This window comes from Wasmannia auropunctata, unplaced genomic scaffold, assembly GCF_000956235.1.
Source record: "Wasmannia auropunctata unplaced genomic scaffold, wasmannia.A_1.0 LD335996.1, whole genome shotgun sequence".
NCBI classification, from domain to species: Eukaryota; Metazoa; Arthropoda; class Insecta; order Hymenoptera; family Formicidae; genus Wasmannia; species Wasmannia auropunctata.
This window is the reverse complement of record NW_012026894.1, coordinates 2,954,825-2,976,772: the sequence shown is the minus strand read 5'-3', so window position 1 is coordinate 2,976,772 and position 21,948 is coordinate 2,954,825. Positions and strand designations below refer to the sequence as shown.

Here is a 21,948-nt window from a genome sequence, read left to right as displayed (position 1 = left end):
TGAACTGAATCTTACTTTTTGTAAAAACTAGCTAAAATCGATTGTTTTTTCATGAAATTCTCTATCTTCTATACTCTTCTTTATACTCAGTATTTTGCGTATTACATATAGTTGTAATTTAAATAATTAAATGTTAAAAAACATAACGAACGTTATATTATGAATATTAGCTAAATATTTGTACAATAAACCTAATTAAATTATATCGCATAATTAATACATTCTAATATATATGTATATTAACCTCTTCAAGGCCATATATACGTATACACGATTAGCTTTTTTAAATTTTAATATTGTTGACAAAAGAAGAACTTCATAATAATATTTATCACAATATTTTTTATTGTTTTATTTCTTTCTTCTTTGTTTGATTGTTATGGATTTAAAAATAAAGTATAATTAAAGAAAAAATTAAATCAAATTTTTCCGACTTTAATAATTCGTTCATGAAGAACTTAAATAGAGAAGAAATTAGGACAGTGATGATATCTTGATAGCATCTGTAAACACTCAAATTGCATTAAATAATTTTAATTTTAATTTAATTATATTATGGGCTTCACATTGAGCCTGATAATTCGAGAAATGCATTCAAGCTAATTATATGTAACTAAAATTTTTATTATTAGAATATTGATAGACGGCGTGGACATATTATATATGCAGTTTATAGTATTTTAAATAAAATAATTTAATATCGCGTAATAAAATAATCATTAATTCGTTAATATCGTCATAAAAGAATCATAAAATTTTTTATTGTTTTTACAAAGATAGTATTGCTAATTTAATTCAATCCTGAATAATGGAAAACATAAATAAAAATTGGAATAATAAGTTAAATTAGGATATAAGCCACTTAATATATTTCAAAAAATAATTTATATTTTCAATTCACATGAAACAAAAATATTGCTTATACATGTGCGTTACAATATATTATTTTTATTACGTTGAAAAATCTCAAGATTTTAACATTTGATGTTGGGAATAAAGAACAGTTTTATTTAAGATGAAACGTATAATTTTGATGACAATCAGCGCTATTACGCATTCCATTATAAATAATGTCAAGGCTAATAACGCAACAATATCCATATCGTAACGTTGATACCATGGTTTATCGCTGTCACTAAATCGAAGATGATCTATCCCTTTGTGACGCATCACAAATTCTATCCACCATATTACATTCTCGGTGTTGTTATATGGTTGATCCTTGGCGAGAGAACTTAGATACACCATCTTTTCTTTGTAACTACAAAATAAAGTAACAAACTCAGTGTCAGTTTAATTATGTTATGGTTAAAGAAAAAAATTTTTTGTTAATTTAATATTAAAACAGAAATACTGCATTTGCAATATCACTTTTATTAGTGTATCTCTGTCACGTCGACTGCCAAAGGAGTTTCGACGAATATGATTGCCAGGCATCATGATACTGCTTTTATACAAATGGAATAACAAAGATATAAAAAACATATCAGAATTACTCGATCAAATTTATCGTATAACATTTATGTCAAGTTTTATAATTTTCGAATATTACAATATAAACGAATTGGTCAGCAAGAGATTACTAACAATTCATCTGTACTGTAAGATTATATTCGAAAATTATATTGAAGTTTACAAACTAGGCTGTCAATCGTATATATGACTGGATGGAAATCTGCGTATCAAGCATTTATGACTGATGTGGCAGTCGAAGTATTGTGCGTATATGATTACCTTTTATCATCGAGGATTTGATAAATAGCACTATCAAGACGTTCTTTGGTTAAATCGTTTAATTGAATACATTCTGCCACACCAAACGAGACCAATCGGTGAACTCGTTTCTCTTGTTCGAATATAGTCGGAATTCCTAAGATTGGCACCGCGTAATGGACAGCTTCTTCGGTACTTTGGGCCCCTCCTTGATAAATAAACAGCTTGATGTTCGGATGAGCTGCACGAATGAGATAATTAACGCCGCGTGTCGCATAAATGGACTATCGATCGCGAAATAATGACTTCACACTTATAATTTTACCGAGTACGCTTTGCTGTAAAAACCAGTTTGAGATAAATGCATTATCGAGCTTTCCCGGCAACTCATCGCACTCAAATTTCCAAACTATTTTATAAGGTAACTTCGAAAATACTTCAACCAAGTTCCTCAGCGTTTCTTTCGGTAAATTGCGGCAGGTGGCCATAGTTCCAAAACTCACGTAAATAAATCCTTCCATTGCGTCGTCCAGGAATTGTTGCAAGTTCTTGTCACCGATTTAAAAATTCATTACGCATATTTATTACGAAATATCGGAAGCCGGTAATAAACAAACAGCTCATCTCGAATATGATAGCCAAGAAAAATAATTATTTTGAAAGCTTACATACTTTTGGTAAAGTCGGTGGCGGGTTTTGTATGTGGATACCGTTAAAAAATATTGCATTTGGTTGCTCGGGTTTAGGGTATGCGAGTACCGGATTCTCGTTGACTAGCAACAAACTCATGTTCTTCATTACGTCGATGATACTTGGTACATCGTTTCCGAGATATTTTTCAACGATTTCCTGCTCTACCGTCGCATAATCATTCATCCAAAAATAAACAAGCCGCCATGTGTCGATAAAGTACCACAATCTTTGCCAAATTGACGGATTTTCGTCAACTAACACATCTAATTCCCAGTTCGAAGGATGCGATGAGAAAATAGGACTTCCAAAAAGATATCGATGATAATTGTGTATGCCCAGGGGTAAAAGTCCTATATAACGGATTAATTGATATTAATCCTTTTTTTTCATTAGATTTTAAGTATCTTTCTTTCTTCAGAAGAAAAGATCAATATTCTTTTACGCTTATAATAAGCAATGCATTCCCCGAAATATTTACCATTTTGTCTTATATACACTGGTTAATCTATAGTGTTAAACTGAACCATATTTAAGTCGCCACTGCTCCTATTTAATAAATAATTATTTTTTACTAAAACAATGGAGTTAAATAATTTAAAACAGTTTAAATTTAACCCAAATTTGGGTTAAATTTCATTACTTTATTTAAAAATAATTATATTGTTTTTGTTAAAAATATAATAACTATTTATTAAGTAGAATCAATGGCAACTTAAATAAGGTTCAATTTGACACTACAGATTTAGTCACAATAGTGCGTGTCATTTGCAGAATACTTTTGTACATATTATGCGGAAATCATCTTACCTATAAGAGGAGCGTTAAATCTATGCGCTATAACAGCTAGTGATGGATAACATAATACTTCCAAAATAACTGCGTCGAACTTTTTATTGCTATCGTGTCTATAGATTTCCTTAAATTCTGAGTTGTTAAATGTTTCTATGCTTCCTCGATGTGACATTTTCCACGCGAATTTCAGTAAATCGCTCGTCTTCATTTCTAGTGAATTATCGATATACTCATTGGTTTGGTGCTTTAAATCTGCCAAATATATTTCTGTATAGTTTTTTGTTATCAAATCTTTTAACGAGATTGAAGTTACTATGGTCAGTTCATGTCCACGTTTACTTAAAGCTAAACACAACGATTGGAAAATTATTTGATGACTATAAAATGATGTAGGCATAAGCATAAGTATTCTATCGGCACTTGTTATGTTGCTGGCTATTAAAAACCACAAAGATGAAACGATAAACACTTTACAAATAATCTTCCACATTTTGTTACTGTCGCGAATACCTTTCTGAAGTAGACTGACATGTAGAAGTAAGTAATAGTCATGTTTCCCCACTTAGGACGCTTATTTCGTAATCATTATGCAATTTATTTACACTACCATTTATGTAAATTAACATTAATATACATTATGTATATTATTTAAAAGTAGTGCATTTAATGTATTTTAATGTATATAATATATGGTTATAATGTATAAGACGATGATAAATATAACACTAAAGATATTTTTGTATTTAATGTTTAATTGTAATTTCACATGGACCTGTAGATGGAAAAGATATGCGCACTACAATTATACTCTTTTTGTCGTTTATGTGTTACCTGAAATTTATAATCAAGACATGCAATGCATCCTATCTTAAAAGTTCCTCTTAAATGTTAATGAAAACTTTTCGTTAAAATTTTATCTTATCTTCTTAAATAAAATTTTGTTCAAAATTACTAGAAAGCAAACTTTTCTACAGTAATTCTTCTGTTAGTAATTTTAAATGTGTATATCTTTTATAATATCTAATTTAATGTGATTTTTTTTTCAATGATTTTTACATAATTAATATAAATCTTTTTTAATATTATTGTTACATAGAATTTTATAAAATTATGGTACATGATAATTGGTATACATATACCTGCACATCGTCATTATACATATGTATATGAGACAAGTATTACGTGACGATAGATTGAGTATCTTGAATGATATAATATAGACTCAATATATATGTTTAATTGTTATTGCATATATTTAAAAAAATATTCTGTTTCATTTTTAATTTTTTTTATTTAAAAAATCATATGGTATAATTTAAAATGATTTTAAATGCTATACGTGAAGACAAAAATCTTCAAGTTAATTATCATTACCATTACCACAAAGAGTATGATATTATTCGTAAATGAAATCGTAAAATCAGAAGTAGTGCCCATATAGAAATAAGGGATGTAATAAACAATATTATGGCGAGAAATCCGATGATGTCCCAGTCATATCGCTGATACCACGGCTCATCGCAAAGACTGTTTCGCAAGAAAGACGTCCCATTTTGTCGTATCACGTACTCAATCCACCGTACTGCATTTTGAAGACTATCGTACGGTGCATCTTTAAAGAGTCTACTTAGATGTTGCACCCGATCTTTATAACTGAAAATAAAGAATAATGGTGTTGCATTTTAAGGCAACGTTATAAATAATGTTTATATTACATCAATGAATATATATATTATGCCTTATCTTAAATAATGTATCTTATATATTATTTATCTATAAGATATATTATAAGAGGAATAGAATTGTTTATTAATCTGTGATTTACGCGGTAATATACAGTACCTTGTGTTGCTTATAACTTCATGTATAGTGGCTTCAACTATTTCTTTCGAAAGATTATCAATCTGAAGATGAACTCCGGCACCTAGTCTTACGAGATTTCGCACTTGATATATTTGATCCCATAGAATGGGAAATCCTATGAGTGGAACCCCGTAATAAACGGCTTCTTCAGTACTCTGAAGGCCGCCTTGGTAAATAAATAACTTGATATTTGGGTGAGCTACGAGCGGAGAAAATTAGCGCAAATTACAGGGATTACTAATAGTATACTAAGATAGAGATTCCGAGATAACTGAACATAAGACATTTGCATTGATGGCATTACCGAGAATGCTTTGCTGAGGGCACCATTGCAACGCCAGTATATTTTTAGAATTCCTGGGTAACAGATCAGGATTGAATTTCCAAACAATTTTGTACGGCGAAGCGGAGAATGCGTCAACGAAAGCCTCAAACGTATTGTTTGGTAGATCCTCCCATTTAACATTGGTTCCAAGACTAACGTAAATAAATCCTTCCTTCGCGTCGTCAAGAAACTGTTTTACATTCTAGCGAACATAACGAGACTAATGGTTACGTAAATGCCCAATGCAAGCGCTATTGAATCTCGTTTGAGGCGATCGGAAAAATAATATATGTATATATATATATATACTTTTGGCAGCGCATCCGGTACTTTTGCAATATGAAAACCATGATAAAATATGACGTTCGGTTGTTCGGGTCTGCCGTGCAAAAACGCTGGATGTCTGTTTACGAGGTATATGCTCATGTTCCTCGTTATGTCGTCGATATGCGGTAGATCTTCTCCTAAGTATTTTTTCACGAGCGCATCCTCTATAGCAGTATGTTCATTCGCCCAGGAATACATCTGCTTCCATACTTCATAAAAGTTAACGAGTCTCCTCCAAAATGACATGTTATTTTCAACCGGTACATTGGTCTGCCAATTGGAAATATGGGATGGAAGAATCAAGGATCCAAACGTATAGCGCATATGATTGTACACGTCCAGGCTTGAAATACCTATATGTATCATGTCATCTTTTATCGTCTCGTGATATGCGATTATAAAGCGAATAATTGTTCAAAATTAAAATTATTCAAAATGGTAATCTAACAGTTTGTAATTTATTTATTATTAGTATTGTTTTTTTTATTTATTGCTTTTTTGTTACCTATGAGAGGAGCGTTAAATCTGTATGCGAAAGCATTCATCGAAATTGTCGGGCCCTGAGCTACGATAACTGCGTCAAAGTGCTCATTGCTGCTAGCCGCGTATAACTTTTTCATCTCCGGATTTTTAAAAACCTCTCGATTCAAGATGTGTGCTATGAACCATATAAATTGCCGTTCTAGTTCTAAAAGTGGAACCTCAAGAACCGCCGTGGTAAGACTGGTGTACGGTAGCGTTTTATATTCAGGAAAACCATTGTAAAAGTATTTTAAGTCAATCTCTGTATAATTAGTTAAAGAAGAATTTTTGATAGGATCGGTAGTCGCCACCACAATCTCATAACCTTGTCTATGCAATTCTAGCCATAAGCCGCGATAAGATATTTGATGACTGTATGACGGAAAATTTGCTATAACCAATATCCTTTTGGCATATGTCACATTATGCTGCACTATCACACACAAAAATGCAATTACGAATGTACACGTTTTACTCCACATTCTGCCAACGATCTTAGCAAATTGCAATGTCAACGATGTAAAACGCGCTATATATTATCTATGCAAAAGGCTATATAAATAGTATTCACGATAAAATACAACTACAATACAAACCGTTTGAAATGCGCATAAAATGTATTTTTAAATAACGTAATTATTTAGTTATACATCAAGCATCGAATGATTAGTCAGATAGTGTGCGTGGCAAATGGTGTACAGTAAATAGCTTCCTTATACCTTTAATCTTTAAACCTAAAGCGATTAGGCATAATTTTAAATTATTTTCAAAATTTTGGCGGTGCAATTAATACCTATCTTTCTACTACGTACTAGCTTTGCGTTTCGAAGTCTTAACAATAACAGAATTTTAAAATTCAATTGCAAGTTTAATTATCGTGTATTAGGTATCGTGTTTCGGAATATCGGCTACATTATATTATTATATATCTCCATGTATTATACATTTATATATATATTTATTTATTATCGTTAATATCTATTTTTGATGAATTTATGCGATCGAATAACGATACCGTAGTGATTAATGCGATCGTTGGCTCTTTACGACGTAAGTACCGTCGTCGTGCTGGATATAAAATCGTTAAAACGGACGTGTGGACATTCTCATAAATCTGTCGGCACCATAAATCGTCTTGTTGAGATATATTTAAAAGCGTGCTGTCCTCGATAACAGACGGCGATAAGTTTTCTCAGATCGCTCGTTTCTCCATCTCTTGTTTCCGTATCGACTAAAGGGGCCGTGTATCTTAATAAATTACGCATTAGCTGCCAGCTCCCCGACACCACCCTGCACCCGTGCGCGCACCCGATCTCATAATTTGAAAAGTTTTTCACGATTTTACACATTATTTATGTAGACGTATCACGAGAGAAAATCGAACTTTCGTTTGCTAGATTGTACCGGGCGTTGTTTGCCCGCCGTACCGGCCAGAAATGAGATACCGGATTTTTACATGTCCGAAATCCAAATATCAGTTTCATATTTGTTCGAAAAAGTTTACCGACGACGGAAAGTCGATATTAATTTTTTAATAGATATGCTATTGCGCGTATTACATATTTTTATGTGATAATAGAACGACAAGATTACATTTTTCACATCATAATTCTTTGGATATTTAAATAATATTTAAATAATATTATTTGAAATTGAACTTCATTAATACAACTTCATAATTTTATTTAAATCACGCCCCGATAGAACATGTGACAAATGTTTTAATAAGTTATCTATTTAATATATATCCTTACATTATTTTGTGAATTAAGGCGCAATTCGATATTATAAGCTAAAATTATAGAGAAAAAAACTTATTATAATGCGTCTTGTTAAGATAATGCATCTTGCAAAAATAGTCGCTCGCTAAAATTTCTATTTTCATCATGTATACATATACAGCGGGTGTATCCCTGATAATGAAATGGTATCCTCCACTACAATGTGCACGATCGCGGGCATTACATGCCAATACAGCCCACCGCGGAAAAATATTATATTTCTCGCAGTGCCACGTTAAGCGTCCTCGCAGATTGACGCATCTTTTATTAATTCACGTTATCCGGAAAGGCAGCGCCGCACGATGTGCATAAACACCTGCGGCGTTTCCCTCTAGTTTCCGTCATGTGAACATTATGAGACTGCCTCCCGGTATAGCGGGGCTGTCGGAAGCTACGACGAGGAAGACCGCGATATGAGTGCGCCGAGAATCCGACGTTTTGCATTATAAAGCCGGTGGAAAAGGCTGGAGAAGAATTCAGGAGGACGTCAATAAAATCCGCTCGCGATACGCCTAGTTTGTTCTCCGTAACGCGTGTATTCCACACGACGGTAGGAGGGTGACAGGCGGTTTCCGATGAGTGAAGACGGACGTTTACGTTTCGGATCGGTTGTAACATTGACGCGCGGGGTTATCCTCGAGAATTACCGCCACGTGCACGAATGTGACGTCGGCGCGACGGTTATTCTTTCTTCCTGAAAGGTGCCGGATGCTCGAATCGCAAGGAAATATGATTCCATCTGGAAAACTCTATCTCACAGATACGAGTTTTTTTTTTTTCGCCTTTCATATCTGTCATTTTTCTGGCATTCGCTTTTCTTGTTTAGCAGTGGCCGCCGGACTACACATTTTGCGTTAAATCAAATATTGATATATCTTTCAGTATAAAAGGTTTTTACGAATCCTTTTTGCAATTTCATAATTTCCGCGGATATTCATGAACGTCGATTTGCAAGGCATTGACATTCAAGATAAAACATGCGATAAAAAGCTTGTATATTTATCGAAAGGAAATTTTTTTAAATATTTATTAGATATTAATTCCAAGTAACCGACTACATTATCTAGTATAAAAAATTTCTGATTGCGTTTACTTTGATTAATTTATTTTTACACACGAGCATCGCTGCATCACGCGTATAGAGATCAAAATTACCAAGTAATATTAAACACCTATCAAACTAGGAACAGGAAAGGCAGATTGCGGTATCATGGTTTGGGGCCGTGTACGAGGTATGTGACCCAACGAAATAGAGTTACGAGTGCTTTTCAGGATATTATGTTTGAGTTCGTTCGCAATATACGCGTGCGTCACTAACTTTACATGGCGATGTAAAAGTAATGATGGTGATTGTGAGTATTAAAAGCGCAATTACGAATCTTTACTCAATGCTTTGATAACGCCAGATTAATCGTATTGATCCTCAATGCCGAAGAATTAGGTAGATCTGCGTAATACGTTTTTTTTATTTGTTACATAAAAAATAAAATAATTTTTTACAAAAATAGAATTTTTTCTTTCAGTTATTTCGGAGATATTTTTCCTCGTCTACATTATGTTCTATTAAATAATAAATTCTATTAAATTCTAATATAATGCTTTCAATTTGAATTTACGCATGAAAAAGATATCGTTCGAGAGAATGCTGAGAGAGTCGTTCCGATTGATTAATATTTGTTACATCAATTTTAATACAAAGCAAGGTGAAACAGGTGGGAGTGAGGGGGGGAGGGGGTAAAGAAATCTGGGCGGGAAGATAAGAATTCATCTAATTGAAGTATTTTAATTATTCCGTAGTTAAAAGGAAGTTCAAGGCACGAATGAATTTTAGTGAGTATCACAAGAACTTTAACTCGGACGACTCGTCGACTATTAAAAGGTAGTTAAATAAAATACCAGCTACCTAAGGAAATTACAAACGGAACGAAGTATAATTACTGAGAAGAGCGTTATATAAAATTCAGCGTTTAATTACGATTTCCGTTATACTTGTGCACATGGAACGGCGTTTTGTTTGGCGCGGAATAAAGAAAGTTTCGCCGGGGAAGCATTATTTCAACGCAATAGAAAAACCTTGCTTGAGAATAATACCGACCGCGGTGACCGCGCTCGCCGCTTCTACAAATACGCGTTTATATAATACAAACACGCGCGCGCAATTTTTTTTTTACTTTTACACGGCCGTGAGCGCAAATATGTGTTAATGCATGTGCATATAAAATATCAACATTGTTTAAACATCACGTCAATGTCAAACGTTTCGGCCGCCACGTGCGTTAGATATTGGCTTCGTAAACGTTATCTGTGCGCGCCACGTCGATGCAACCGAAATGCACAACAGTGGCATCGGGGATGCGTAAATAAATAAGCACGACCGTATTCGGCGTATATCCGCGTTCGGCCGGTCCGACCAAGTCGCTCGCGATGGGCGTCCAAGTGTACATCACGGTCCTTCTTGCGAACGGAGATACACGCGAATTAGTTTATGCCAAATAAACTTAATTCCAAGCGATGCTGCCCGCGCCGCAATCGGCGGTTAATGCGGTTACGATTTGAGTTTAAGCGCTTGTATATAACATTACGGGAAAAGCCGGCCCGCTTTATAAGGTCTCTTCAAGACGCGACGCGGCAAGAGAGGGATATCCTGCCGCAATTTATCTCTGCCGTGTATATCCACCACGGCCAGTGATTCGAGCACCGGGAACGGGACGGCGGCCGTTTGTACCTTCGATTCCGTCATTAAGGCAACACTCATGGTTTATTCAGATGACCGCACCGAGAGAGGGTGAGAGTGGCAGAGCGGGAGGGTGGAAGGCAGGATGAAACCGTTGCTACCGGCGGCGTATTCGCACGAGGTCGGTCCTCGAGAGTCACTTGCTCATTCAGTTGATTACGTCGACCCGCAAGTAGGGCCCTTTCCTCGTAGCTGAGAGAGAGAGAGAGAGAAAGAGAGAGAGAGAGAGAGAGAGAGAGAGAGAGAGAGAGGGAGGGGGGGGCAGAGAGATAGTAAATGAGAGAGAGGGGGGGGGGAGCGAAAGAGCCCATAATCCCGCTATCGCCGGCCGTCGCCGTGCCGTTAGGTTGTTTGCGCACGATCCTGGAATAGTTGACATTTACGAGTTCAAACGAGAACTCTCCCTATCGGCCAGATGCGTTATGGCAATAACGTATCAGTTTATGGGATTTTCGAAAATAGCATTAGTAGTCTAGCGAAATGGTCCTTTATTCATTTACTTATTGATTGATGCCACAACAATGCCTCTCGTCGTGAAAACCCTCTCCTGATAACTGCCAACTGTTTTGCATACGTCGGAAGATGCATCGTAGACTAGCGAATGAAAATTGTTAGCTTGAGTGTAAATCCATTTAGCCCTCGAGGCATTCGTCTAACGAGAGGGTGGTCTCGATCAACTCCCATTCGTCCCTTTGTTCGTTGAAAGCTTTCTTCTAAAACCTTGCAGCCCTCAAGGGTATCTTTAATTAAACCCTATCCAGAGTAGCAACAATACTGGCTGAATACAGAATAACTTTTCGACGGCGGTCGAACTTCCTGTGTGCACGGTCGAAAATTAGCTGTTCGATTTTAATTAATTCTGCTTATCACGTATATACATGCTCTGTGACTGTGTTCGCCGATACTAAATGATGTATTGTATCTCTCGAATAGTTTATACATTTTGCCGTACGCGAGTTCTACGTTACATTTCTCCGTGCTCGCATATTTTTCTTTTTTCTACGTTACGGAATCAAATATTCAAGTCATGCCATAGTTGCGCAATTCTATGAATATGAGACTTAAACGTTGGAGGAGGTTGTGTAGACGCGTGTCTTTCTGTGTGCTCAGGGAAAATATCTATTTGCCAACGTATATGCTATGCAGACGCTTGTATCCCGTGCTGCTTCCGATTGCACCATAATATCTTCTTCGCTCGCTCACTCGCTACCCCTCACTTTCTCGCTAAAGACCGAAGAAAAGGAATTTTCCCGGCAAAGTTAAGAAATTCTTCGCTACCTCGCGTTGCTGCGCCTTTTGCATAAATAACGTTCCGCAGTTTCCCCAGTAATATGCCGAGGATATCAGTCCCGAGGAGGAGATCGAGGGGAGTTTGTTCTCCCGGCCGTGACGGCTGAAAGATTCCGCTTTTGGAATTTCATGCCGAATCCTACTCCCCGGAACTTCCGGGAGTGGACGCCAACCGGCGCAGTTTGAACCACGACTACGGAAAGCGATGGGAATATTTTTCTTTTCTGACGGTATGAATTCCTGTCGATACACACCGTGGCTGGAGAAACATATCCGCGATCTTCCCCCTTTCTCCTTCCGACGTAAAACCGCAAATACGATCTGTCATTCCTGTTCCCGCGAAAAATCGACAATTATTTTTCCGTCATTCCGGGACATTTCGCGTGCAGGTTCTACAATTCATATTTTCAATTCATTAATTAAGCGATTTCTACGATTCTATCATTTTGCGTGACGTATATATGATATTTCGGAGATTCATGTAATCGATCGTCTATAACATTATATAATAAAAAAAAACAATCGAGTAATAGAATATTAATTTAAAATATGAGAGACTCGTGTCTTTTTAAAAGAATTTATTGCATAATATTCATATTGCATATAGATCATTATATAACTCAAAGATAATAATTCATATCAATCAAAATATAATTTGCTTAAATGGGGGATTGATCGGCCATCTCTTCTTAAAATATACGATAGCAAAAATGCGTTAGTTTTAAAGAATCGATAATTGTCTTTCTGCAAATTTCAGAAAGATATCTTGGGGTCTACGATTTATCAACTCATCGAGAAATCACTGCGATATTGAGAAAGTACCTCGGGTAGCTCTGAAATACGATTCTTCCCTAGCGTGGAATAATTTTTATCATCACCATAGACGGTTGAATATTCAGGGGAATCCGTTCGATTCATCTGTGCACGTGAATATTCAAAGGTTCCGCTCGTTCGTTCGTCCGCCCGCCTTTACACTCTCCTCCTCTCATTTCCTGCCGCGCCTTTCCGCCCATTCGTACCTGTGATATACAAAGGATCCGCGGTTTTGTGATACGCGATGAAAATAAACCACGCGATATTATCGCCGCGACTCTTTTCCTAGCGAGCAGTTGGCATTATCCTTTCTTACTTGACTTGCTTTCGTCGCGTCTAAATCTGAGTCGTTACTAATGTATTAAATCTTCTATTGTCGCATTTCTCAACTCTATACGCTCCTTAAATATCAGGATAAAATTTGCCAAAGATTATAGACATTTGACCTGAGACAAACATCACGAAGTTTTATATAGATCTTCATGGAAGTGACAATGTCTAATTCATAAACACAAAGATGAATCTTTTAAAAAGATAATCCATTGTATTCTGAGCTGGGAAGAATACATATATCGTTCTTATAAAAATGTAATTTGCATTATCGAGATATATAATATTTAACAGAAGCACAAAATAATAGCTATAATTAAGGAAAAAGTATAAAAATATGTTAACATTCCAGATTAATGTCTGAATCACATTTGCTCTAGATTTACCTTGATCCACTTTAGGCTGATGGCTCTCTCGACAGTATTCTCAATGGATAGGTCCAGTTCGAACCAATAGTTACTCTGCATAATTTAGACTATATCCATACGTTCGTATTGGATCCATTGGCTCGTATTGGATCCAAACCATCTATCTTGATCTAGTCCTGATCTAATTTCGGTAAATCCCACATGGATTTCCTTCATTCACGTAGATTTTTTTTTCTAAATTAAGAATTATATGAAACTTCTTCGGGAGTTGATGGTAATCGCAGATGTGCGGATTCTGCGGTACATTCGTCATGGGAATCGAATACAGTCAGAATCACACAGATTACGAGATACGCTAGCTTTGAATGAGGAGCAATTGCAAGCGGAGACATCCCCGCAACTTGATACAGACTTCAGCAGAATAGAGAATCGTTCACGGCGGCGCGGCGGCAGCGGCGTAGACCGCAAGCTTCTGCACCGCAGCAGGAAACTACGCGAAACTCCGACATTTCGCGGTGTAGTGTAACGCGCGTCGTCGCTCTTATAGGTTTTTTTTTATATCGCGGACGAATCCTCGATTCTTCGGATCATGTTCGCGGCTAAACTCGCGCGCGGCGGGCGTGCAATTAGTCGCGAGGCACTAATATCTCGTTCGCGATCCCCGCCGACACACCGCTTAATCGCCAAGTGACAATCCGCTTTTTACGCGCCCCGTCGATGTCACGCCAGGTGGAAATGCGAAATTAAAATTTCGGCCCGAATACGCACGCCCGATATGGCGTGGCGGTTGCAATTTCACGCATGGCGAGCCAGGTTCGCAGCTTTCGCTCCGTGCAACCGCACGATCGCTACCGGGAAATTAATACCGTGCATTCTCTCTCTCTCTTTCCTTTCTCTCCCTCTCTCTCTCTCTCTCTCTCTCTCTCTCTCTCTCTCTCTGCCACCCATTTCGCGCGAGCCCTCCGCGCGATCGCGTATGGTTTTTCGTGGATTTAAGAGTACGCAGCTGGCGCTCTGGCGAGCCCGGCACGGCCGCGCGGGCTGAGTTAGATGGGTTTCCCTAAATTTACAGGCCAATCGCGATATAGGCGAGCAGCGACAATAACGGGGTGAATCTCGCTAGGAGACACATTTGAATTCGCAGGCGTATCGCGCTCCAGATTAGACACGATCTGCTCGTATTTCGTGTCAATATGTGATTCATCGTACGTGATACGTTAAAATACGTCCCTTGCGCGATGAATTTATTTCTAAAATGTGACACCGCTGGGAATAGGCGGCGGCCAAATTTGAAAATATTGCAACGACACCATTGGACTAGTCTTCGAGAATCTTTCATCCGCGTTAGGTGTCGTGCGTTGCCTGCAAAATTTTTAATTTAACGCTCTGCCAAACTCTAATTCATCATAATCGCAGGTAAATTTACAAGAACAAGGTGCGAATAATTAGTGTGTGCGCATGCAAATCTGGTTCTCGCGAGAACCTCGGGCGAGAACGAACGCGCGTAGTTTTGTAAAAAAAAAAAAAACGCGCGAAAAAAACAAATGAGTGTTTGAAATGTGACGAATCACGATGACGAAAACGTGCAAACGAAAACGCGCGGCCCGACGCGTGTCATCGTTGGCATTTATAAACGAGAAACAATGAGCGCCGCGAAACGTACGTCGCTCTGTGCCTTGCCGCCCTGACGCGCGGACGCGCACGGGCGATACAAAAGAGTTGAAAGGGCGGAATGTTGCTCTATGGTTTAAACGATACCGGTGCAGCTACGATTGCCGGACTATTTGTTGCGAATGCATGCCAAAGTGCGCGTTTTAACCGGTGCTGGTGACGCGTACGCATCGCGTTTTATTATCGCGTAGCGTATTCATCGCTCTGATTTTCCGGTTGTGATGACTGGCGGGAAATTGCGGCGATAACGTATTTAACCCTTTGCTTCTCTCTCTTCTCTCTCATTCTCTTTCTATGGGTCATATAACCCAGTGAAACGTAATATTGCCGGGACGGTAACGATGTATTCGAAACCCCAGTGCGACATGTGCCTCATACTTCAAGCCGTGTGTAATGATAAGGAAAGATAAAAACTGTACGGACGCAGCTTTATTTCCATACTAATCACCGTCGTAAAGGCTTTTAATGTCCAAAAGGAGATAGAAAAAAGCAATAGCATTAGATTTAATTAGATGCAATTTCGTATAAAATGCATCGTCGTTAAACGTATACTTGACATTTTCCGCCTTGCGGACTCATTTACAAGTCTCGATTATTATACATATTTTTTAAGTCGTATGAGCACACGTTTCTTCCTTCTTCGTGTATAGATTATTAATATTAAAGAACGTGTATAGAAAATATTTTCTACGTGCGTGATGAAATTCCATGTAACCGTGTATTTATCAGATACAAATGGTTGCGGCATATTTTATGAAACTTTGCTGAAGCGCGATTACGCCGTATGAATATGTACATTTAAACATGCAGCTATCGATGAAGATAAGCAACATTTTAGCCGTACGATATGCTGCAAAGATACATGTAGATGTATGTAGGACCAAATAAGTAGACGCAGTCTTGTTGTACCAACTGGCTTAGGCCGGTTAAGCTTCATCGATGTCTCGTGCATTAGATACTCGGTAATCTCGGCTTATGCAGATAGGGGGATCGGGAGAGATTAATTACTCATTCAGTTTGGGAGTTAGGCCTATTGACTTAAGGCTTACCTCCCTCCTTCGATCATGTTAGAAATTGGCCTAGAAATAACTTTTTGTTTGGGAAATATTCATTATTTTTTCCTGTATGTAGAAATTCAATTGAAATCTCTTGAAAATATATTATATATATATATATATATATTTTTTTTTTCAAGAGATTTCAATTGAATTTCCACATACAGGAAAAAATAATAAATATATATATACATTTATAAAATAATAAATGAATCTAATTTATCAAATCATTAGATTAAATTATAGCAGATCGACATATTGAACGTGTGAACGTTAGGCTTTGTATTTGATCTTTTAGACAATCACGGAGCAAAACTATTGGTTGTAGGCTAACAAGAAAACTCCACGTGCACGTTGGTACGACGATTAGAGAGGACTTTAAAGGCTTGGCCGGCGTAATAAGTTACCACCGCTAAAAAAGAACGTGTATCTTCTTTTTGGTCGGTTAAAGCTACCGTACGTGACCAGGATTTCTGAAATGCAGGACGAAAAACGCGGTTATATATACACCTACGTAGCCTCTGAATTGTAGGATCTAACAAATCTCACTATTTATTCTCTGTGTTTTCCGTATTAAATATATTATATTTATATCCTTTGTATGTATCTCTTATCTGATGTATTTATTTTATTTATATTGCATATATCAGCAACGAGAAATCGTGTTATTCGAATGTCCAGATGGAAAAATTCAGCAGCGTTTCTGTCGACGCGATATCAAATATATTTCACGAAATCAAAAATATAATAATGGAATAATAGAATAATTTTTATGAAAAAATTGTATGTATAATTACCCAATTTTACGCAACGTTTGTTTAAACAATTATGGATATTGTTACATCGCAACTTTTACGCCATTTAAACTATACTGCGCCAATTAAAAACAAAACAAAAATTCACAACAGCTGCAGACCTAGCTTGGAACACAGCGCGACGGCATTCTAGAACGCAACAAATGGAATTATACGTCGCTGCGCGAAATTGCATACCATTCACTGATGCGTATTTCCATCAATTTATTTAACCGATTTCGTCGTTTTTCCATCGGTGTAAACTGCTAACCGAATTTCATTCTTTTTTTTTCCGAACGTGTCGTTTGATATTTATGTTATTCCGAAACGCGTAATCGCCTCAGTCAGTGTTGCAATTATTCACATAACTGGATTGAAATGTCTCGGAAGTTTGTGTTGGATTGAAATATTTTCAACGGAAATTTTATGTGAAACCATTCTGCGAATATCATCGGTGCAATATATATACCATGCGAAATTGAAATGCCTCTTGTCCTATGTCCTCGACTGAACGAGAACGATAACAGTACATAAGTATGTTTGCGCTGCCAACGAATGGGATGAGCTCCAACAAAAATAACGATAGAATCGCGACAAAAGGCTCGAAGAAAGGAAAACGCTGTCAAATTGAACAGTACGGAGAAATATGACGGATTGCGAGGAATATCATACATGTATGTGTTTTACATATTTTACTTAAATATACGAGAAATGCGCTGAATACGTCGAAATACCATCGCGTTTAGCGCTTTGTGGAATCAGAAATTATTTCGAAAATTTTATCGTGCTTAAAAATATTTACAAAATAATACTGCGCGTCTGTTGCATAAAACGCCCAAGAAAAGTCAATTTTAATTCAGCGTTACTACGCTTATCGCAATTTTTGCGAAATTGTGCGAAATTCTGCGCCCGCGAGGTGGAGTGCACAGTTTTTAACTTTAATGTCGCGTACACGTCTAGTTTTTTCGCGAAATTCACGCGATAGAATTCGCGAGAGAAGACACACGTGGCGTAGTACCTTCTATGCCGAATGTTTTTACATCTGTAGCTGAATGGCGGTTGGAATTCATCATTTGGGCAAGAAGTCATGTCGAGTTCCGGGGAATATTATTCGCAAATAAGTTACCGTCTCTTCTTACGATAGCGCGCTGTTTCGCGGGCGAATCCTTGAGTTCCGAGCAAAATGTTATCAGACGCTCTAAGAAAATTTAATACTGTAATCTAAAATTCCCGCGGTTCAACTTCATTACAATTAAATATTAATTGCGTTTGCTTTTAATTGTTATTTACGATCTCTTGAAAAAAGTTCGGGCTCTCGAGATATTTAATTCGTCGTCTCTAGGACGTACACCTAATTTGAATTGGATAGGCTTTCGGAGTGAAAATATTTGTTTTACATGTCAGACATATGTCGATTATTTTCCCTCGCGAGCGCGATTCTTCTTTATCGCTGGGAGACTCACAAAGTACATAGAAGGGTCTGCTGACGTAAGCTTTCGCCACGTTGATGGATGCGAAGGCTGCGTGAAACAGTATTATGTGATATGGACGTGGATACAGAGTGGTGCGGAGACAGAGGTAGAAAATTTCCAAGTTTCAGTGAGCTGAAAAAAAAATTTTTTTTTTTCCTGAAAACTTGGCATTTTTCTTTCTGGACGTTCTGCATAAAGCGAACTAGTCAGACCATAATCTAGAAAGAATTGAGCCAAGGAGGTTATATTTTCTTTTTTTATCGTTGCTGCTTGCGCAACGTAATTATCCCAACTGTACTTTCAAATTACATACGCAATTTACAGCAAAATTACGTATTATACCGCGAGCGGGCGGGCGAACGATGATAATTATTTTGTTAGGCAAACAAATCTGCGCCGGCTCGTAATGTTCATTACGCTTGATTGTATAAAAATAAACAACTTCCAGTTGATTGCAATTTCATGACGGCTGGACTTTTATACAGTCGCGTTTTGCATCCCCACGTTGTTTGTCGCCCGGGGAGTTTTTGTTCATTAAAATTTTTCGTGCCGCAACGACTATTGCAGGTCGCAATGGCATTAGCGATCTCGACCAGCTGCAACCGTATAAAACTGCACGGTGTTACGCGTTCGGAGATGTGCTTCGTATCTTCATTAACATACCTAATTAATCTTCGATAAATATACGCTTCGTCGCCGCTGCCCGGGCGCATCATTTTAACGCTTCCGGATTTCGTGAATAAGCGGAAAGTCGTATAAATAAACATAATTAATGCCGGTATAAGCAGAGATATACGCCGCGTGTATCTTTTGTAGACCCGGTGCGAATTTTAAAGAGAGGACCCCGCTCTAAAAGATCCCGCGCTTCGCTTCGTTTCCCCTCTCGCGAAATAATTAAAATTTGTGAAAACGCGCCGGCTTCTTCTGCCCGCGTATTCGCCATCTAACGCGGGCAAGCTAATATGAGGATTATATGCTGACTTATAAAACCATTAAGAGATAACATATAAGTATAAGTAAGTGAACTAGACACTGCAATACTGAAGAATGCAGAAAGAGACAGTTTCAGTGGCTTCTTACCAAGATGTGCTTTTGGTTAATCCGAGAGTGAGTAACTCAGAGCACTTTAAACACGAACTAAATAAATAATCGATCGAGTTTGCCAAACAGTCATTACATCTTAAAAATTTTTGATATCAGGATCTTTTGATCTCTTTATAATTTTAAAATAAGGTAAATTGTTCGTTTTTTGTGTGTGTACGCGTTTGTATATACAATGTTCTTTGTATACAATTTGTTGTCTGGTACGTCTTTCGGCTAATAAAACAAAAGTGCAAAACTGTTATTTTCATCTAATAAAAATGGAGGCAAAAAAATGCAGACTATATAATAATTACTCTTCTTAATTAAGCCGCCCGAGTAGGGTGCTTTGTGCAACGAAAATTATCCGTTAACTAACGTCTTGATAACGGCAAAGAGATGGCGGGCGACGTAGAATGGGGCGCGATATAACGTGGAACGATTAATCTAAACAGGATGATAAAGAATGGGGGATATATTCCGGAACGTGTTAATACTGCCCCCGGGTTTAAAGGGCGGCGCCCGGGCCGAGAGCCGGGAGAATTTTGAAATATGAACGGGGCCATCTGAAGTGCGCACGAATTGAAATGCACGATCCGGCATCGCATATCCGTCATTGAAATCGGAAAGCTGTGGGGTTCCGACTTAATAGTGACAATGTCGCCGCGGTGGACCCCATTTAAATTTGAATCAAGCTGCGCGATTGAGTTCCCCGCTCAGGTCCTTGATGTACCATCCCAACGGGTGCTTCGCATTAATTAAGGCGAGTTGCTCATCAATCTTATTTTCTCTTACGCCGCCGCGGTGGAAGGGAAGATTAATGTAGGTAAGACAGAAAAATCGAGAAAAAACCGACGCGTATATCCTTTCCGTAATTTACAGCCATAGACGAGAGGTCGCCGAGACGTGCTCGCGGCGCGTGTGCGCGGAAAACGAATTTCAGATTCATGCAAATTATTTTTAAGCGACTCGCGCAAAATCTACGACTATTTGTGTTTCGGTTGGCCGCCTCGTTCGTACGCCAAGAAACGTATTTTCTCTTGCGTGACACGCGTTTTTTTTTACAATAAAATTAATACACGGCGATGAACGATGATGATCGCGGTGCGGCCGATACACGTGTACGTACGCAACGCGTACGTGTAGAGAAACGTCGGCTTTAACAGCTTATGGCGACTATAATATCGGTGGATTAAGCGTGCGCCAGCAAACAGGCAGCACTTTGCCGCGACTCGGCGTAGCAAATTGAATGAAAGTAACGATTTTGCGCTAATGTCAAAATTATCCATTGCCATTATATTTTTTTTTTAACGAGACGAAGCGGTATTGGGTATCTGATATATTAAAAAGACCCGCGCCGCGCCAGCCTCTCCAACCCGGCTCAAAAGCCGGCAAAGTGACGCCGTAATTTATGTGGGCACATCAAAAGGATGTGAAATCGATGAATTGTCCCGACGAAAATTGCGGCTGTACTTGTGTCGTCGCTTAAATGTATTCCATGTATATAATGTATTACATCATTCATTTTATCTAAATCTATATATTTAAAAGAGAGCGCATGGTTTCGCGCGGTTCGCGAATATCATGAATCCCAAAGCGACTTGTTACCCACTTTCATTAAATAGCTAAATTGACTTTCGAGTGCACTACATATTGAATTGAACTGCAAATGGATGTAAATATGATTGGCTTAATTACGATAATTATTATAACATACTCTCGATAATCAATTAAAATCGCGTTGATGTATGATGTATACGTGTAGACACACGACCATTATATTTATTACGAATAATTAAATTTAAATATTTGTCTTTTGAAAAAAAAGTTATGATATTTACAGATTTGGGTGTCTTTATGTACATATTACGATCCAAAAACTGCAAATTTTATAATATTCTTTGCCTTCAATTATAACCATTCACTTGTTCTGTTGTAATAAAAACATGCAGACAGATTTATTTATATAGATCATTAATGCGGGATTAACCAACAACAGCATAAAGGCTAATGTTACAGCGTTTACATACGCTTCTTTAAAATGTTAATGCAGCGAGAGGACCGATATTGCCGCAGGACACTATAAACGAGATAACTTTACTGGAGAGCCCAGTATTCGTGCGCAGGTAAATTGGCCGTATGGGATAGTGTCTTAACGGGCCAAGGCGTAACATCTGATAGTTCAGTAAGTGTAACGTTGGGGTTGAATATAAGGTGGCAAGTCGTCTTAGCTATGAGCCTTGACAGGTGGTGAGATAACGTTCGCCGAAGAGACGCGGCGGCGGCGGCAGCGACGCGACGGCGCGGCGTGGCGTGCGTTTATCA

At 37.7% G+C, this 21,948-nt stretch overlaps 2 protein-coding genes across 2 annotated transcripts; both read right to left on the bottom strand.

The window, feature by feature from the left end:
- Nucleotides 1-938: 938 nt before the first annotated feature.
- LOC105453708 (UDP-glucuronosyltransferase-like) lies at nucleotides 939-3,787 on the bottom strand. Its single transcript, XM_011695875.1, has 5 exons — nucleotides 3,214-3,787; nucleotides 2,386-2,756; nucleotides 2,039-2,261; nucleotides 1,735-1,954; nucleotides 939-1,261 (listed from the first exon to the last, which is right to left on the bottom strand). Exons 1-5 carry the CDS (start codon nucleotides 3,686-3,688, stop codon nucleotides 967-969), a joined length of 1,584 nt encoding a protein of 527 aa, XP_011694177.1. The 5' UTR covers nucleotides 3,689-3,787; the 3' UTR covers nucleotides 939-966.
- A 153-nt stretch (nucleotides 3,788-3,940) lies between these two features.
- LOC105453707 (UDP-glucuronosyltransferase-like) lies at nucleotides 3,941-6,764 on the bottom strand. The gene is made up of 5 exons (XM_011695872.1): nucleotides 6,219-6,764; nucleotides 5,696-6,066; nucleotides 5,366-5,588; nucleotides 5,041-5,260; nucleotides 3,941-4,851 (listed from the first exon to the last, which is right to left on the bottom strand). Exons 1-5 carry the CDS (start codon nucleotides 6,715-6,717, stop codon nucleotides 4,575-4,577), a joined length of 1,590 nt encoding a protein of 529 aa, XP_011694174.1. The 5' UTR covers nucleotides 6,718-6,764; the 3' UTR covers nucleotides 3,941-4,574.
- Between the last annotated feature and the right edge of the window lie 15,184 nt (nucleotides 6,765-21,948).